The sequence below is a fragment of the Camelus bactrianus genome, chromosome 1 (genome assembly GCF_048773025.1).
Source record: "Camelus bactrianus isolate YW-2024 breed Bactrian camel chromosome 1, ASM4877302v1, whole genome shotgun sequence".
In the NCBI taxonomy this organism is placed as follows: Eukaryota; Metazoa; Chordata; class Mammalia; order Artiodactyla; family Camelidae; genus Camelus; species Camelus bactrianus.
This window is the reverse complement of record NC_133539.1, coordinates 89,385,022-89,401,257: the sequence shown is the minus strand read 5'-3', so window position 1 is coordinate 89,401,257 and position 16,236 is coordinate 89,385,022. Positions and strand designations below refer to the sequence as shown.

The window sequence follows — 16,236 nt, the reverse complement described above, 5'->3', positions numbered from 1 at the left end:
TTGTAGTTTGTAATTTTCCTAACTCTGATTTAGACCAACATCACAGACATCACAGACAATCATTTCACAAAGGAAAAACGTGTCAAGTGCCCATTATAATACCAGGCGATGTGTTATGTACTCTTTAGCTCCCTGTGGTCAGTACACTACTGTGTAATAAACAATTTGTCTAGCCTTTGTCCTGGGTTCTTGACGGGGTCTTCAACAATCCTTGGAATTTCCTGAGTGATAGGAGTGTCTCTGTTATGCTAATGGAGAGACTTTTGGTGATTCCCTAGATGGCTTCAGAATGGGGGCTGGTCACCAGAAAGACCAGTCATGTGATTAGAGAGTTTGGACTTTCAGCTCCCTGACCTCTGGAAATGGGAGGGGGGCTGGAAATTGAGTTCAATCATGTAGCCACTCTTCAGCCTACTACAACGTGATGTTCGACCTCATTACACCGATGCAAAGGCCCTTGCATAGGATTACCAACGACCCCTATGCCGCCAAATCAGTCTATTTTTAGTCTTCAAGAATCTACGTTTAGTCTTCACCTCCCAGCAACACTGGATGCTCCTGACCATCCTCTTTCTTGAAATTCTTATGTGGGCTACACATAACATTGTTTTCTCCGATTCTCTCCTATTTTGGACCATCCTTCATTCTCTTTTGCTTGTTCCTCCTTATTTGGTAATCCTTATTTGTAAGGTTTTGTTTTAGGTCACCTTTTTACACTACATACTTTCCTGGATTATTTTCATGACATCAATCATTATCTAAAAAAATGATAATTCAAAGTTCTCCATTTCCAACCCCACATTTCTCAGATGCTCTGAGTAGGCCAAGCTGTAAAAATTATGAGAGATATTGTATTGAAGAAGCCAGGAAAAAAGCTGTCTCTGCCCCTTTCTCTGTTTCACCAAAGGCTTCTCCTAATCTCATAGATGACAGCAGTATTGGCAGCTGTTCTTCACTCTTTTAAAAAGACTATTGGTGCTTTGGTCATTCTTTATAAATAATTCCCAAATTACTCGAGCTCAAGATTCATCCCAAACGGAGTAATTCTATATGACTGAACACACACATAGAATGACAAAAAATGAAAAGACAAGTGGTACAAGTAGTCAACCAAAAAACTGGACAATTTATACAGATCATAAAAATGCTAAAATACATATTACATGATATTTAAATTCCAGACGATCACACTTGTAGTATACTGATTTGTAGCTGTTAGTAAACCTTAGGATGTTACGTTTGAGGTCACTGGCTATATTCACAGAGGAAATCATGTGTTTACAATAAGTTATGTTCTAAAATTGCCAAGAAAAATGAAAAAGAAAAATACTGTAACATAATTTTTAACTAAGTATAGAAACAAAAATTAGAAAAATTTGGCTTTCACTTTTTAAAAAAATGCTTTGGGCATGACTAAACTCAGTTATTTTCATAGCTATACAAACTAATAACTTTTTTTTTTAAAAAAAAAGCTTTCCATCCTTTTGTTTGTTGACTGCACATATTGCAAAGAGCTGCAGGTATATGGATGAACTCATCTATTTCCATCTCTGGACCCAGCTTTTAATTTTAATATGTAACAGAAACTGGCAGAAAGAACACCTAAGGAGCTGGGAGCTGAAAGAGTTTCTTCTAAACATACGTAACTGCTCTCTAACTTCTCCTCCCCCTTCCTTTAGACATTTGTTTAAAACAATCTCCTGCACTAACATCACAGTGTATTTGTGCAAGGTGGCTTGGGAGAATAAGGAAGTCAAAAGCAGTACATCTACTACCTAATCAATCCCCCAAAAGGGGTATTCAAAGTCATGTAACAGGTATTTATTGAGCACTTATTATACAAGCACTGTGCTGGGTACAAGAATCCTGCCTGTTAAGGAGCTCTCAAGTTAGGAAGGAATCACTGATTTCATATGCGGATGGCCCCTTGAAAGGAAATTTTACAGGTTAAAGATTCCAAGTACTTCAATTGTGTTTTCTATTATTAGCATACACCTCTATTTGGCCTTCAATGAATACTACTTTCTTTAAAAAGAAACACAGGAAAATATTTTCCTTCTCATTTTATCAGTTCTACAATAATTTTATTTTAGTCTGTTTAATTTTCTGTTTACAGCAAAACAGAATTGCATGATTATTTTGTTCAACAATCAAAGTTTATATAAGTAAAACATATTTTACTGGCAGATAAATCCATATTTCTGAAAATGTTCATAAATTTCTCTAGCTCTAAAATTCTATGAATTATCAATGTATTAAAGAATAATGAAATGTTTCAGATGTGAATTAACTATAGAAAAACTCAGAATAAGTCTGTTCAGTTGGAAACACACTTTATTATAGCTTATATCTAAAATATGTGGTGCTGAATCAGAAAAGTATAGAAATCTCATAATGACCACTGGGATTTTCAAATTAAAGTTTACTGAAAACAAAAATCTGACTTCTAAATTATTATTATTAAAAATTACCCAGCCACCTTAAATCTGTCTGCTATCTAGATAGTATCTAGATTTTATTTCTTTTCATTCTCTTTCCCTCTTTTTCAGCCAGAAGAGAAGTCCTTTAAAAACAAAACAATTACCAAATGTCCTTTCTCAGAGATAGTCTAAGGTCTAAAGACAGAGAATAGCTCTATTTCGGAGAATTATTTTTCCTACTGGTATGAGAGGTGATGCCATCTGAAAGTACTGAAAATTTAAAAGTGGGACAGTTTTCTAGCTCCTAAATTAGGTCTCCCATGGCCTGAAGTAACAAAATTAACAGGTCAGATTTCTTTTTTGTTTGTAACGTATTGCAGTAATTAGTGAACAATGTTAAGCAATATGTATTAACAGAGAAAAACAATTATTTAGTACTTTTCAGTAGGCTTTAGGGATAGCTCACTCTCACCTTTACCTCACTGGCTTCTTCTCCTCTTACCCATCTCTAAATATTGATGTGCTCAGTCACTGTGCACACTCACTTTCTATGTGGCTTTAGTCAGTGTCATGGCACCATCTACACATCAAGAGCCCCCAAATTTATATCTCATCCTCAGCTCTTCCTGGGCCCTGGACTTGCTTATCCTACTGTTGACTCTCCATGCCTGTTTGGATGTCTATGAAGCATTTAAATTTACTGAAACAGAATTCTTGGTTTGTGAGCCCCATCTAAACTTTCTCCTTCCCCATCTTTCGTCTCATTCATCTGAGATTAAAAACCTAGGATAATACGCCTGCCTCCTCTCTCATGCCAGCATCTTTACCACGGCCAAGTCTTTACATGATCCGGCTCCTAGTCATCTACCTCTCCGTCCTCTCCTACCACTCTCTGCCTCCTTCATGCTGACCTGGTCCCATGACTTTCTGGCAGTTCCTTTTACATGCCGATCATCCCCACCTTGTACTTGCTTGCCTTATAGTCATCTCACTGCCCACCTCCAGAATTCTCTATTCCTTCATCCTGCATTAATTTCCTTCACAGCACTTATCATTAGCTGACTATTTACATTTGTTTCTTTATTTGTCTGCGTTGTGCACTGTTGTATCCCCAACTTTTAGGAAAGTACTTGGCACAGAGTAAGAACTCAATACTCGTTGTTGGGTAAATGTTGTGATTATATTGTAAACTATGACTGTAAGCAATGCCTTAATAAAATGGTTTCACTGTACTATGAAATTCCAAAACACCTGACATACTTACATTTATTTATAAATATTAATGTAGTGTAGATTTTTATATGAAAATTTAAAATTATTCATAACTTTCTTCCACTTTATTAATTTAAAAATATATAAATATAAAATGTATATAAGTATATATAAGCAAAATAAATAGTACAATGAAGTACAATATTTACTGTTACCAAATGAAGAAAAATTAAATATTAAAAAAGATCAATAAACTTAAAAATTAATATAAAGTTTTAGGACTCACAATCTTGAATTCAAACTCTCTACCAACAGAACATATAGATTTGTTCCTTACCACTAAGCTTTGATGTTGTGACAATACCTATTTGTTCCATCAATTATGTATAACATAACTTTAGTTCTTTAATTAACCCACTCTTAGGACAAATTAAGAAGCTTGTAATTCTTTCATATAAAGTTAACATAATAATAGATGAGAAAATGAAAGTTGATGAAAATTTTACAGTGTTAAAAAATTTCATGGAAATGTGACATGGAAAATTATAAAAATGCACTTACTTTTTTCATCAGCTTTGTCTTTTATTGCTATGGTATCATTACTCAAAGAGACAGTCTGTGCATTTAGAATATCTGTTCTCATTCCGGGAAATTTTGGAGAAGAAATAAAGCGCCCTTCATAAGAATATAAATAGATACCACCACCATCTACAAGTAGAAAATGTCTAAAAAATAAAGAATAAAAATATATTCTCAAATAGGAATTTACTCTATTTTCATTTTTATATTAGAAGATAGTTCATGCTTTGGAAAAATCTACATCTTACAATTAAAACAATAATAAAACATAGATATACAAAGAATGAAATATAAAAACAACCTGAAAAGTCAACATTGGTTGTTTTGGTTTGTTTTCTAGGTTTTTGTTTTTTGATGGAGGTAGAAGAAAACTGAAAATGCCCATAATCACTACCCTATAAACTCAAGTTTCATCTCCTTTTATATTATACTTGCAATTCATTTCCTACCTAAAGAAGCATCTCTATACAAAGGCAATAAGAAAACATTGTAATTTACAATTCGGTAGTTTTAATGCCAGACTCTATTTGTTTCATGAATTAGTATTAATATATATTTTACAATTAAAGATTATGCTAAGGATAATTAAAGATTAGATATTGTGTAAAGTCCTAAAAAGTGAAAATGACTCAAACATTGACATTAGAGCTAGCATTTATTAAAATAAGATGCTCTGACTTTAAAATAATACAGTAACCATCAGTGAGAGCATACTCAATAAATATATTTACAAATAATGTATAAAGAAATAAATTTATTTGGAACTGTTCAAGTAAAAAGAATTTGTAGGTAGCTGGCATCTTACCTTTCAAGTGGCAAAAATGTCTTTGTTTTAAAATTTTATTATATAACTAAATAAATCACATATTTCAATTTCAATACATGGCTGATAGAAAATTTGACACAATTATTTTCTTGACCACTCAAGATCATCAGCAGATGATCCTACTCTTCAGTAACTGTTTAACTGACAGCTTTGATACTCACGAGAATCCCCTGGTGCATCAGAATAATTATGCTACTCAGCTACACAGTTCTGTGCTTTCAGTTTTCTCTATGCTCCCTTGCCAGGTGGTCACTTTTCTTCCTGTCATTGTGCCAGTCTTTAACAGCTCACCAGCATTCCTCTTCTGGTTTGCTATTTATAAAAGGCTATGGGCTAGAAAACCTGATAATAACACTATTAAGAGCTGCCTAGGTGGTGAGTAAAGGGAAGAGGAATAAAGAGTACATGGTTCTAGTGCAAAGATTTCATGGGTAACTATTTTAGGTAATTGCCAATTATATTTTCATACTTTATTCCTGGTTTTACTGAGCTGTAGCTTTCTAACTCTGACCTCTGATTCAGCAGGGTGTCACTGTACTTGACAGACTGACTGATAACTTTCATGGAGAAGTGTGGATTCCTGAGTAATAGCTATTCCTACTTTACTCCAGTTAACTGACTTGCAGTTTCTTAGTCCTGTATACATGAAGGTCTTGGTAGAGGATATTATTTTTTAAACTTTAGGTCACAGCTTAGTAGTGGCTCATAAAAATCGATGAATTTCAACTAATATTTAAAAACAAAACAGAATAGAAAATAGGGGGACAATGAGGTAAAAACTATTTCACAGTAATTTGCCTGTTTCACTCTTATTCTCTCATGTCATTCCTCTGATGTTTACTTGTAATAAGTTTATTATTATCATTTTTAAATAAATTAACACCTTCTAAATTTCTCAATTTTAATTACTAGTACAGTAAATGCCAATATATATATAACCCACATATAACCTCAATTGACTTTTTAAGAATGTAAAATTCTGAGACAAAAAAGTTTCAGTATCACTGACCTAAGAGCTTACCCTTTTTTTCCTTTTAAAATACATAGTACAAACAGATTGATTCCAAATGACTGATGTACCATTCTGCAAATGGCATGCTTTAAAGAGTGCTTTACTGCAATTTGAAATATTTTAACCCTAAATCCAATAGTCAAACATGATAAACAAATTACCTTTCTGCCTGCAGAATTAAACTAACAGTTCCTTCTTTGAGATCAAATATAAGTGGTGTATTCCAGTTCTTCGTACTAAAAGACAAATAAAATGGATATTTAGTAACATTTAAAATACCAAATACTTTTTAATAAGCAGATTGGTACTATTTTAAATAAAGTGTCCTCAGTTTCACAGTAATGCTGTATGTGTTTCTATTACGGCACTTGGTGCATTGTTCTGAAATTACTCACTTACACATCTGTATCCCTGACTAGAAAGCAGATTGCATCCCCAGCACCCAGCACATAGTAAGTACTCAATAAACGTTTATTCTAGGAAGCACAATATGTAAATTGAGGAATCATAAGTTCAAGTTCTGCCACTTATTAGCTCTGTGATTTGGGCAAGTCATCTAATGTTTCTCATTTGAAAAATAGTAGCAGCACAGCATAGTGAAAAGAGGATGGATTTTTGGCTGGACAGACCAGGATTAGAAATCTGTTTTCACCACCTGTCGGCCATATGATCTTAATAAACTTAACCTAAACAACAGTTTCCTTATTTGTAAGATGGAGATAATGATGACTTACCTAAAGTGTCTAGCTAACTGCCTATTACACAGCAGATACTGAGCAAATAAAAACTATAATAACAATAACATGATGAACATGATCATATTTCCTATAGGTCACGCAATGTTATTGTTGAGCTGAATGTAGATTTCTGGGAAACATTCTGTAAACTGTAAAACACTAAATAAAAGTAAGCTATGTCCCATGTTTATTGAACAAATGGATGAATGAATGAATAAATAATTCTTATGTTTTTATGGTATAATATAATTCAAAGATAGGAAATGAGTGAAGAGAACACTTACAAACTGAAAAATCCATCCCCAAATAATCAAAGGTGTTTCAGTTTAAAATGTTTTATTATTCCTATATATTCTGAACTTCTCTCAATTACTTTCATAGAACCAATTCCTTAAATCAGATTAAGTCTGATATTCAGATCTAGGAGATGGAGGAAGGAAAAGGTTGCAGTAAGTAGGCACACTGGTGGGAATTCATCTTGGAAAAGGCAGAGCCTGATACCCATTTCAATAAGTAAATGCATGCATAAAGTCAAACATGAATAAATCGCTCCTAATAATTAGTAAGTCTGGGGTTCACAGGTATGATAAACCTATGTACTTCCGTGCTTCAGAAAAAATATCACAGCATGCTTCATTTATGCAGTCATAGAATTAACCTTCATTCTTTGTCAAGAGAGCTTATAAGAATAGTGAGTGCAAAGTTTTTTTATATCTTCTTATGAAATATCTGAGATTTCTGAGGACTGAGATATATATACATGCCAGGGAAATATAAACTACCTAAACCACAATGTTGAACAGAACAAGAGAATTTTCCATACAACTATTTGAAAAATCAAATGAAAATTTAATAATTGACTGTGTATAGACGATTTTCTCTGTCTGAACTTTTCATATAAACCAGTGTATTGCTTGCATGTTTGTTTTAAAAATAATATTTTTATTACCAAAAAAGGGGCAACAGTCATTAAGAACCTGGATTCAAATCCCAGCTGGTAATTTGACCTAGGGTGAGTTACTTAATTACTCTGTGTCCTTTAGTTTCTTTATTCTGTAAAATGAGAATAATAATAATAATAACAACAACAACAATAAGAACAACAACACAGAGTAAATTAGATCATGAACATAAAAGATAGTATAATAGTGCTTAATAAGTAATTGTGCTTAATAAATAATAGTTGTTATTATTTAAAATACTTGTAGTTTTTTTAATTTAATGAAATATATTTTGGTATGATGGGTCTCAGCACTACCTCATTCCCACTACTGCTCCCTGGTCTCTTCCTTTAATAAATATTTTGTGTCTTAATAAATGACCTGACAAGAGAGGGGAGGCAACATTAAAACAGAACAGAAGAAAAGCAATTTATTATTTTGATACATATTAACTGGTATGAGAAAAGTAGTGACAAAAAATTAAGTAACAGCTTTTAAAATTCTGGTAAATATTTTAAAAAGCAATCTTTCTAATGCAAGTAACACATAATGATACCAGTTCTACAGATTCAAACATTACGTCCTTGTCACTAAAACCAGTAGAACAAATCCTTCATCTAGGGCAGTTGAGAGCCTTACCTTTCTTCAAACAAACCCTAAACTGAGATCTTCTCTATTTTCTTCAACCCCCATGAAAATTAATTATTCAAAATCCTATGTGCACTAAGTGACTGTGATTTCCTCACATTCTATAGCTCCTTCCCTATTTCTCAACGGTTTAACTTGGTAGCCTTTTTGACTTTTCCCAAAGCCTCCATCTCTTTCAAGTAAGAAAAAAATTTTCATGTAAAATTGAGCTGCTTCTTTCTTTATCCCCTCTCTCCTTTGCTTCTCCCATTTCATTACTCCAGGCTTGGCTGTATTCTAAGTTGCAAATTCTGATTAGTAACAGATTTACACACAAGTGAGTGGCAATTTTTAATATATAGTTGTAGCAATTGATATTGTTAATTAAGTTGGATAACTTTTTGTTGTATATTACTGAGTTTTAGCTTACCAAGACTACATTTCATGTTTTTCATTTCATTTATTCATCCAAAAATATCTATCTATCTACCTACCTATCTATCTATTTATTTATAAATTTATTTCTGAAGTACCTACTACATGCTGGGCACTTTGCTAGGTACTGAGTCTACAGTGGTGAGTAAGATGCATACATTCTCTATTCCCAATTTTCCATTAAATGATTAAGCTATAACCACACAATGCTGTTAATAGAAGCACAAAATGAAAATAAAATCCTTATTCACAACTCTTGAAAGTTTTATAGTGGTTACTTGAGTTTTCTGGATAGTTGAGAAGTCAACTGGTGGCATACCAGAGCCAGCCTGTACGACTGTTATATTTTCAGGAATTTTGCAAGCCAACTGTTAAATAAGGCTATTATTTAAAATTAAACTATAGAGGGGTGAGTATAGATCAGTAGCAGAGCACATGCCTAGCATGCATGAGGTCCTGGGTTTAATCCCCAGTACCTCCATTAAAAAATGTTTTTAAATAAAAATAAATTAAATTATATAACATAATTAAGCAATTATATTCAAAACGAAGATAATAAATACTCAAAATCTATCATTTCTAAATTATTTTATTACATTTTCTTATTATCTATGCACTTCAGATTATTTAGATCTCTTTTATCTATATGGTGGCAATTCTACATAATGGTTTGTCACTGTGCATCCCTTTTTAATTCTGTGACATCATATTGGTAGCTTGAAATTGGCTATGGTAGAAGTATTTACTTCAAAGAAATTGGCAAACACTGCAAATCAGGTTGGTTGGTTTGTTTCCAGAAAGCCAGTTCAACATTTATCAGCACACATTGAGTTATGCTTTTAAAAAACACAAAGTAAGTTTATAAAGCTTTAGGCACAAGTTTCTTGAATGTATTGAATCATTCCCTACTTTCTAATATAAAGTATATTTAATATATTTTCTTTCATCATTTCTGGACAACTCTGGATTATCAATATGAACATCCATGATTACCCTGGGCTATGACATGAAGCCCAAATACCTCCATGTGTCCTTACTGAGTGTCTTTCAGCCTGTTGTCAGGCTGCTAGCTGTCACCTCTGCCAGCAGTTATGTGGTTCCTTTTCCCATCATTCATCAGATGCTCCTAATTGTCTCTGGGCTTTAAATCGAATTATACTAAAGTCCTTAGAGCTATGAGTAAAGTAAGGGCAAACACTATCTCAGAGAAGATATTTTGTTTTATAAAAGTGATTACTAACCTTTGATGCACAAACTTTATTAGATCTATTTTCCCTGCTCATAGCTCACTTTTTATCACTTCTTGGTTGGGAGTAAGTTCAAGATCGGTGAGGTTCTGAGGAAATTAAGTTTAAACCAACTCATATTGATATGAAAGCTTGAAAGTAAATTCATCCTCACAGACAAAACTCTGAATTTTTAAGAAATGCAAGATGCTTACGAGAACACGTAACACTGAAGAGACGTTGAAACAACTAAGTGTGCATAGTTCAAAGATGCTTTAATGACTCTATCACGAAATTCCAGTAAATCCACTGCATCATTAAGAACGTTACGAACCTAAACAAGGAAAAATGAAACATCAACAAACATTAAAATACATCAAACTTTTAATTAGGAAGTTAGCAAGATTTTGAAACACAAAAAAAATTCAACATATTCTTGACTACCTAAATATAAAAAAGAAGAATTCAATAGGAACTAGGCATAATAACATATTTGGGTATAAAAATCAACCAACAAAAGAGCAGACACAGAAAACGTCTTAGAAATGAGTAGAAAAAGACCTATAGAGATTTCTAACCTGAAAGCCAATCTGTATGATGTAGCAATAAAGCAATATGGTGAAAAACACTACAACACTGAGATACATAGTCAAAGGAATATGGCATAGTTGGAAAGAGACTGTATGATTTCTGCCCAAAACAGTAAAAGGATCTCTTTTTAGGGGTAGATTTTACTTTAAAATTTAACTTCTAGAAAAAGAGATATAATAACTTGAAAAATCAAAAGAGGAGTAGGTGGTGTCAGTAAAGAAACCAATTGCATAGTGAAGAAGCCAAGCTGCACAGAGTGGGGTGGAACACATTTCCATATGTAAAAACACATGTAAGATAATATGTAAGAAAGCTAAGCACCAACTAACAAATGGAGACTTGCCTATGATAGTCAAAATCATTATAAAAGTTTAACTGAATAAAGTTTACAAGGATTTTAACACTAGGCAGTATCAGCCAAAAATCTTGAAGTTTATGGATAATCTGCAACAAATTAAGAAAAATGTTGGTCAAGTCAAATTTATGAAACCTCTGATCAATACCAGAATGGGTAAGACCTGATAGTAAGAGGTGAAAAAATTGAGAAAAAGAGATTAATTGTACCTAGAAGTTAGTATTTCTTTAAACTCCACTCAAAATGTTATCTTTCTAAATTAATGTGAAAATTATAGTATTAATGTAGAATAAAAGGGTATGGAAAGAAAAATAGGAAGATAAAGTCAAACTTCTTATAAATACTTTTTCGAAGTACTTATACCTATAAGGCATATTATATTTTTATTACCTATTCCCCAACTCCTAACCCCACCAAACTATTATCACCATGACAAGGATTATATATGTATAATCTTTGGCCCAGCAATCTTACCTATATAATTCTATCCCAAAATAAATGAGCAAAACTATGAAATAACATACACACAGGCTATTACTACATACAGCACTACTGATAATAGCAAAAGAATGAGAACAGCCCAAATGTCTATCAATATAGGATAGGTTGACTCAATTGTGGTACATTCACAAAGTAGAATAATATACAGCTATAAAAAGGACTGCGTAAGATCTATGGAGTGATCTCCACAATATATTGTAAAATAAAAATGCAAGATGCAGAACACTGTGTATAGTATGATACCTTTCATCTTGTAAAGGGAAGGATATGAAGGTATATAGATTTGTTTATCTAAAAAAAAAACAAAAAATCTAAAACAGTATTCAGTAATATATTATTACAATAATATTGAGATTGTTATTTTAAACTATATTTTAAGATATATTAATGTCTTTAGGAACCAAAATTTTTTTGTAAGAGGTAGGAACTGCAAATAAAAAAATCAACAGTAAAATTCCATAACCTTGAATTTGAACTTGAAACCTCAGTATACACTCATGACATATTTTTATCTGTCAAAAACAAATACATTTTGTCTAGAAGTAATGATCAAACCAGTAGCAATGAGCACACCTAGAACCTGGATCATGGTCTCTAAATAACATTCCCCCTCAAAAGGTACAATGCCTTATTGGAAAAGTAGCTGATTCCAAGTCTGGGACAGGAAATGGGTAAGGAGCCTGGAACGTCTTGTCAGAAATGCAAATAAGCTATTAAAATCATCTCAAAAGAACACGGGAGTCTACTGGCCAAAGATAGGATTATTCGAGCATTAAAGAGAACTGCAATGGATTGAAACATATCAAAAATGCTGAAATCTGCCAATTTATAATGATAACATCAGCAGCAGCAACATAGAACATAACATAACAACAAAGAAACTCTTTGGGCATGCTAGGAAATCAACTCATTATTTGAAAATTGGTATATAAAGAAAAATAATTCAGAATTTGTCTCATTTCAGGGTAATCAAATGGTTGATAAGGCAAGGCCTTTTATAGAAGAATTTTAGCTAATAAATGCAGAAAGAATGATAGAATTACAAGACGCAACTCCCAGTGAAACATGGTTCTTAATAAGCATCATCTATGGCTGCTAAAAATATTAAAGCAAAAGTCTAATGAGAAACTATATGACAGATGAATCAGACTTATAACACCTGAACACACAGATCAATCTTATCATCACTAAAAGAGAGATAAGCTGACGTGTGTCTCCTGATGTAATAGGGAGTGAGCTGCATCACCTACAAAGTATCCTTTATACTTATGAGGGATCTAAATCTACCAACCAGTCTACAGGAAATACAAGGGTCAGATGAACGTGTTAAATGTAATCATACCACAGGGATGCAAACAGGAAATGTGGGAAATTCAACAGAACGAATGACCTGGTTTCTTAAATAAACAAATAAATAAATAACAAGGAGGAGGAATTATTCCAGATTTTAAAAGACTGAAGAGACAAATTAACTAAATGCAATATGGGGCTTTGCTTCCTGATACAAACCAACCGACCATAAAAATATATATTTAGAAAATAATTAGAGAAATGAGACATGTTACTGTAGAAAGTCTCAGGAGACAACTAGAGAAATGCAAAATATCACTATGATTATGTTAACATAAAAACAGTTCTTATCTTTGAGACATTTTTTAAAAAGTCTTAACAAAAAAGTGTTGCCAGGACTAGTGGTAAAGAAAAAGATACCGATATGTTTGCTTCACTCTTCAATGAGTGGAGGAAATGACTGCAAAGAGAGAGTAGTCCGACGGCAGGTGCTTCAAAGGAGCTGGAGTTCTTTAGGGAAGAAGGCACTGTGGTCTGGACTCAGCAATGAGGGGTAAGGAAGATACCTACCCGACCTCCAGAGCCAGTAATACTTGGCATAAAGAAGCCTCCTACTTGAGAAGGCTGTAGGAGAAACACTGGTCTCAGGAATCAGCTGGGTTTTACTTAGAACAAAAATGTGAAGCGTGCTTTCAGTGAAGCGGCAGAGCTCTGTGTTCACGGGCACAGGTTTATGCTGCCGGCTGTGTACCATACAACTCTAGGTCTCAGCGATGTGCTCCCTGGAACTGAGCAAGCCACGACTGTACACAATGCCTCTGTGCGTCTCTCTTTAAATGCTAGGCTGTTCTAGGTATTCTTCCAGAAGGGGAGAAGAGAGCTACCCCACAGACCCCCATGCTCTGATTTCAGAGACCTGGCTCAGGCCATTTGTCTCACTTCAAGTCCTTTCAGGTCCATCAGCCTGCAAGAGCCACGCTCTGCGCTGCCTCTGCCTCCCTGCTTCTGGACCAGGAGTCAAGCAGATTGGAGACGTCAGTCTACACTCTGCATTTTTGTTCCATTTCTGGTCCATAGAGATGTTGATCCTGTTTTTGAGTCCAGATAAGTCTTTTAAAAAATATTTCATATATTATTGATCTCCTTGGAGCCAAAGGTATGTCTCTTCCTTCCAAGTTGAACTTATGACACCATTTTTACCATAAGTCTGAGCTCCCAGAGATTTTTAAAAGGTCCAAAACGCTATCCTCTCCTAGAAACATTTTAAAGCTAATGGAATGAAATAAAAGTTTCTAAAGGAAGTTATACGGTAGTTTCTTTAAAGCAACATGATACCCAGTGAAATAAACTAGCTGTTAATACAAGTGTAGGAAAATTCAATATTTAAATAATCCCATTGTATAAGCCTCTGCCATTATTCAAATTAAAAGTCATATTGGCCTAAAGTGACACATGGGGTAATTCTCTTTTTTTGTGAATCTTGGAACACTAGAACCAAACAGGAATAAAGCATCCCAGTCATAATAACAAACTAAAGATGTGCTGATAAGTACTGTTAAAATTTAAAAACTATGGCAAACCCCACATCAGAAATGTCCTGTGCTGAAGTTTAAAATGCACCCATTTACTTTGTTCAATTCAGGACAGCTCCAGGATTAACCTCTTGATAACTTAATCACCTAATACTCTACATGACCACAGTATTCAGACTCCTGACTAACGTTAAGTCCAAAACTTCCGCTTCCACGTTTCCAAAATACTCATTTAATCCAAAACATAGATATAATCATAGCAATAATTACCTTTTATTTTTATTTTACATATATCATCTCATTTAATCCTCAAAAATCACTCTTTCATTAACTCTTATCTTTACAGGAGATTGAGTGACTAAGAATCAAACTGTACCATGACAACAATTAAAAGCCAAGGCTGCGCCCCATGCTGAAGTAAGAGTGGTGGGAAAGAGAAAATGGTAAACTCGAGATCTGAGGAATGTCTCAGCTCCTCCAACTGTACCTCTCCCTTCCAGGTACTCCCTCCCAACAAAGACATCAACTATCCTTTTGGAAAGAATCATCTACTGGGATTCAGTGTGGAGACGAGGAAAATTAACAAACCTTCCCACTCTAGGTTATGGTGTCACCTAAAAGCTGAGGTCCAGGGAGACAGGTAGGGCAATGGAGGCTATTGCTAGGTAGCAACTGCCAGGTCCAGGTCTAGACTTAACAATCAGGACTCAACATGATCTCTGGTTTCCGAGTCTACTAAGCTTCTAAGGAAACTGCAAAACTCCAACCCAGGCAAACAAAAAGTTGTGATTGTTGTCCCTATAGCAATCTGTGGCTCCACCTTACAACATTAAGTGAGCTGCTAAAATATTCAGACCACAGAAAAGGAATCCTCCAAATGGGAGATCATCAGAAGGGTAAACTAGAGTTGCCACATTAACCATGCAACTAACTTTAATGCTAAGGAGAAGAGTTCTCAGGATATCCCTGGCCAGCTGGGTTTTTGCTATGGACCTGGTCATTATGGTGTGTTGTTTTCCTTTCTCCCTTTTTCCAAATAGTTTTCATTGCAACCGCCCTGTTTTCCCTTCATCATTATAAATCAGGAATATGGAGAGGAGGGGGAATAATTAAAATTTGCATTTATTTATACTTTTCCATACCAGAGATTTGGAGCTGGAATGACTAGATGAGTCTGGGTTATCATCTTTTAGAAAGGGGAACTTGTTTTAGCAATACTATATTAGCTGGCCCCCATGCACTATATGAATAAAACTGTGTCCTCAAATCAGCTGATTAGAACTCACAATGCACTCGTTGTCATAGACACAACACTATAAATAATGTTCTGGTTCCCAGGTTAACTAAAATGTATATGTATATTTACACCATCACCTAGATCCAACTACTAATTTACAGGAAATACAGAAGACAGAGAAATATGTCAAACCACACCATGGGGATACAATCAGTAAAGGCCAAACTGTGGGGCTAGACAAAAAATTTGGTTTTTTCAACAAATAAACTGCAGGGGGGAAAACAGAAATGGAAGGGGAATCTATAGACTAAAATTGACTTTAAAGATATATTAGCCAATTGCAACATATAAACCATTTTGGATCCTGATTCAAACAAACAAATTTTTAAAATGTGACATGGGGGAATTGATGAAAATTTGAACACTGCTTGGATATTTGATAATATTAAGGAATTATTATTTTTAAGGTATGAGAATAGCATTGTGGGTATGTTAAAAAGGGTCCTTATCTTTTAGCTGTATATACTGAAATTTTCACAGCTGAAATATGATAGCTGAATTTGCTTCAAAATACTTGAGGGAGGGAGAGAGTAGATATGGACATGGATGGGGCAGGCCTGATCCTGAGTTAATGGCTGTTGGGGCTGGGTTATAACTACATAGAGATTCATTATACTATTCTGTCTACTTTTGCGTATGTTTTAAATTCTCCATA

At 34.1% G+C, this 16,236-nt stretch overlaps 1 protein-coding gene across 11 annotated transcripts in view; it reads right to left on the bottom strand.

Moving 5' to 3' along the window:
- Positions 1-16,236, bottom strand: part of IFT80 (intraflagellar transport 80) — a 150,929-nt gene that overhangs the window by 75,413 nt on the left and 59,280 nt on the right. For all 11 annotated transcript variants that reach the window (XR_012508759.1, XM_074368724.1, XM_074368734.1 and 8 more), the window contains 3 exons: positions 10,231-10,349; positions 6,211-6,285; positions 4,194-4,357 (listed from right to left, as the gene is read on the bottom strand). Coding sequence is in view for 10 of the 11 variants with exons in the window: in XM_074368724.1 (XP_074224825.1) it covers positions 4,194-4,357; positions 6,211-6,285; positions 10,231-10,349 (358 nt within the window). In the remaining variant the exon portion in view is untranslated. The remainder of the gene's footprint in view (positions 1-4,193; positions 4,358-6,210; positions 6,286-10,230; positions 10,350-16,236) is intronic.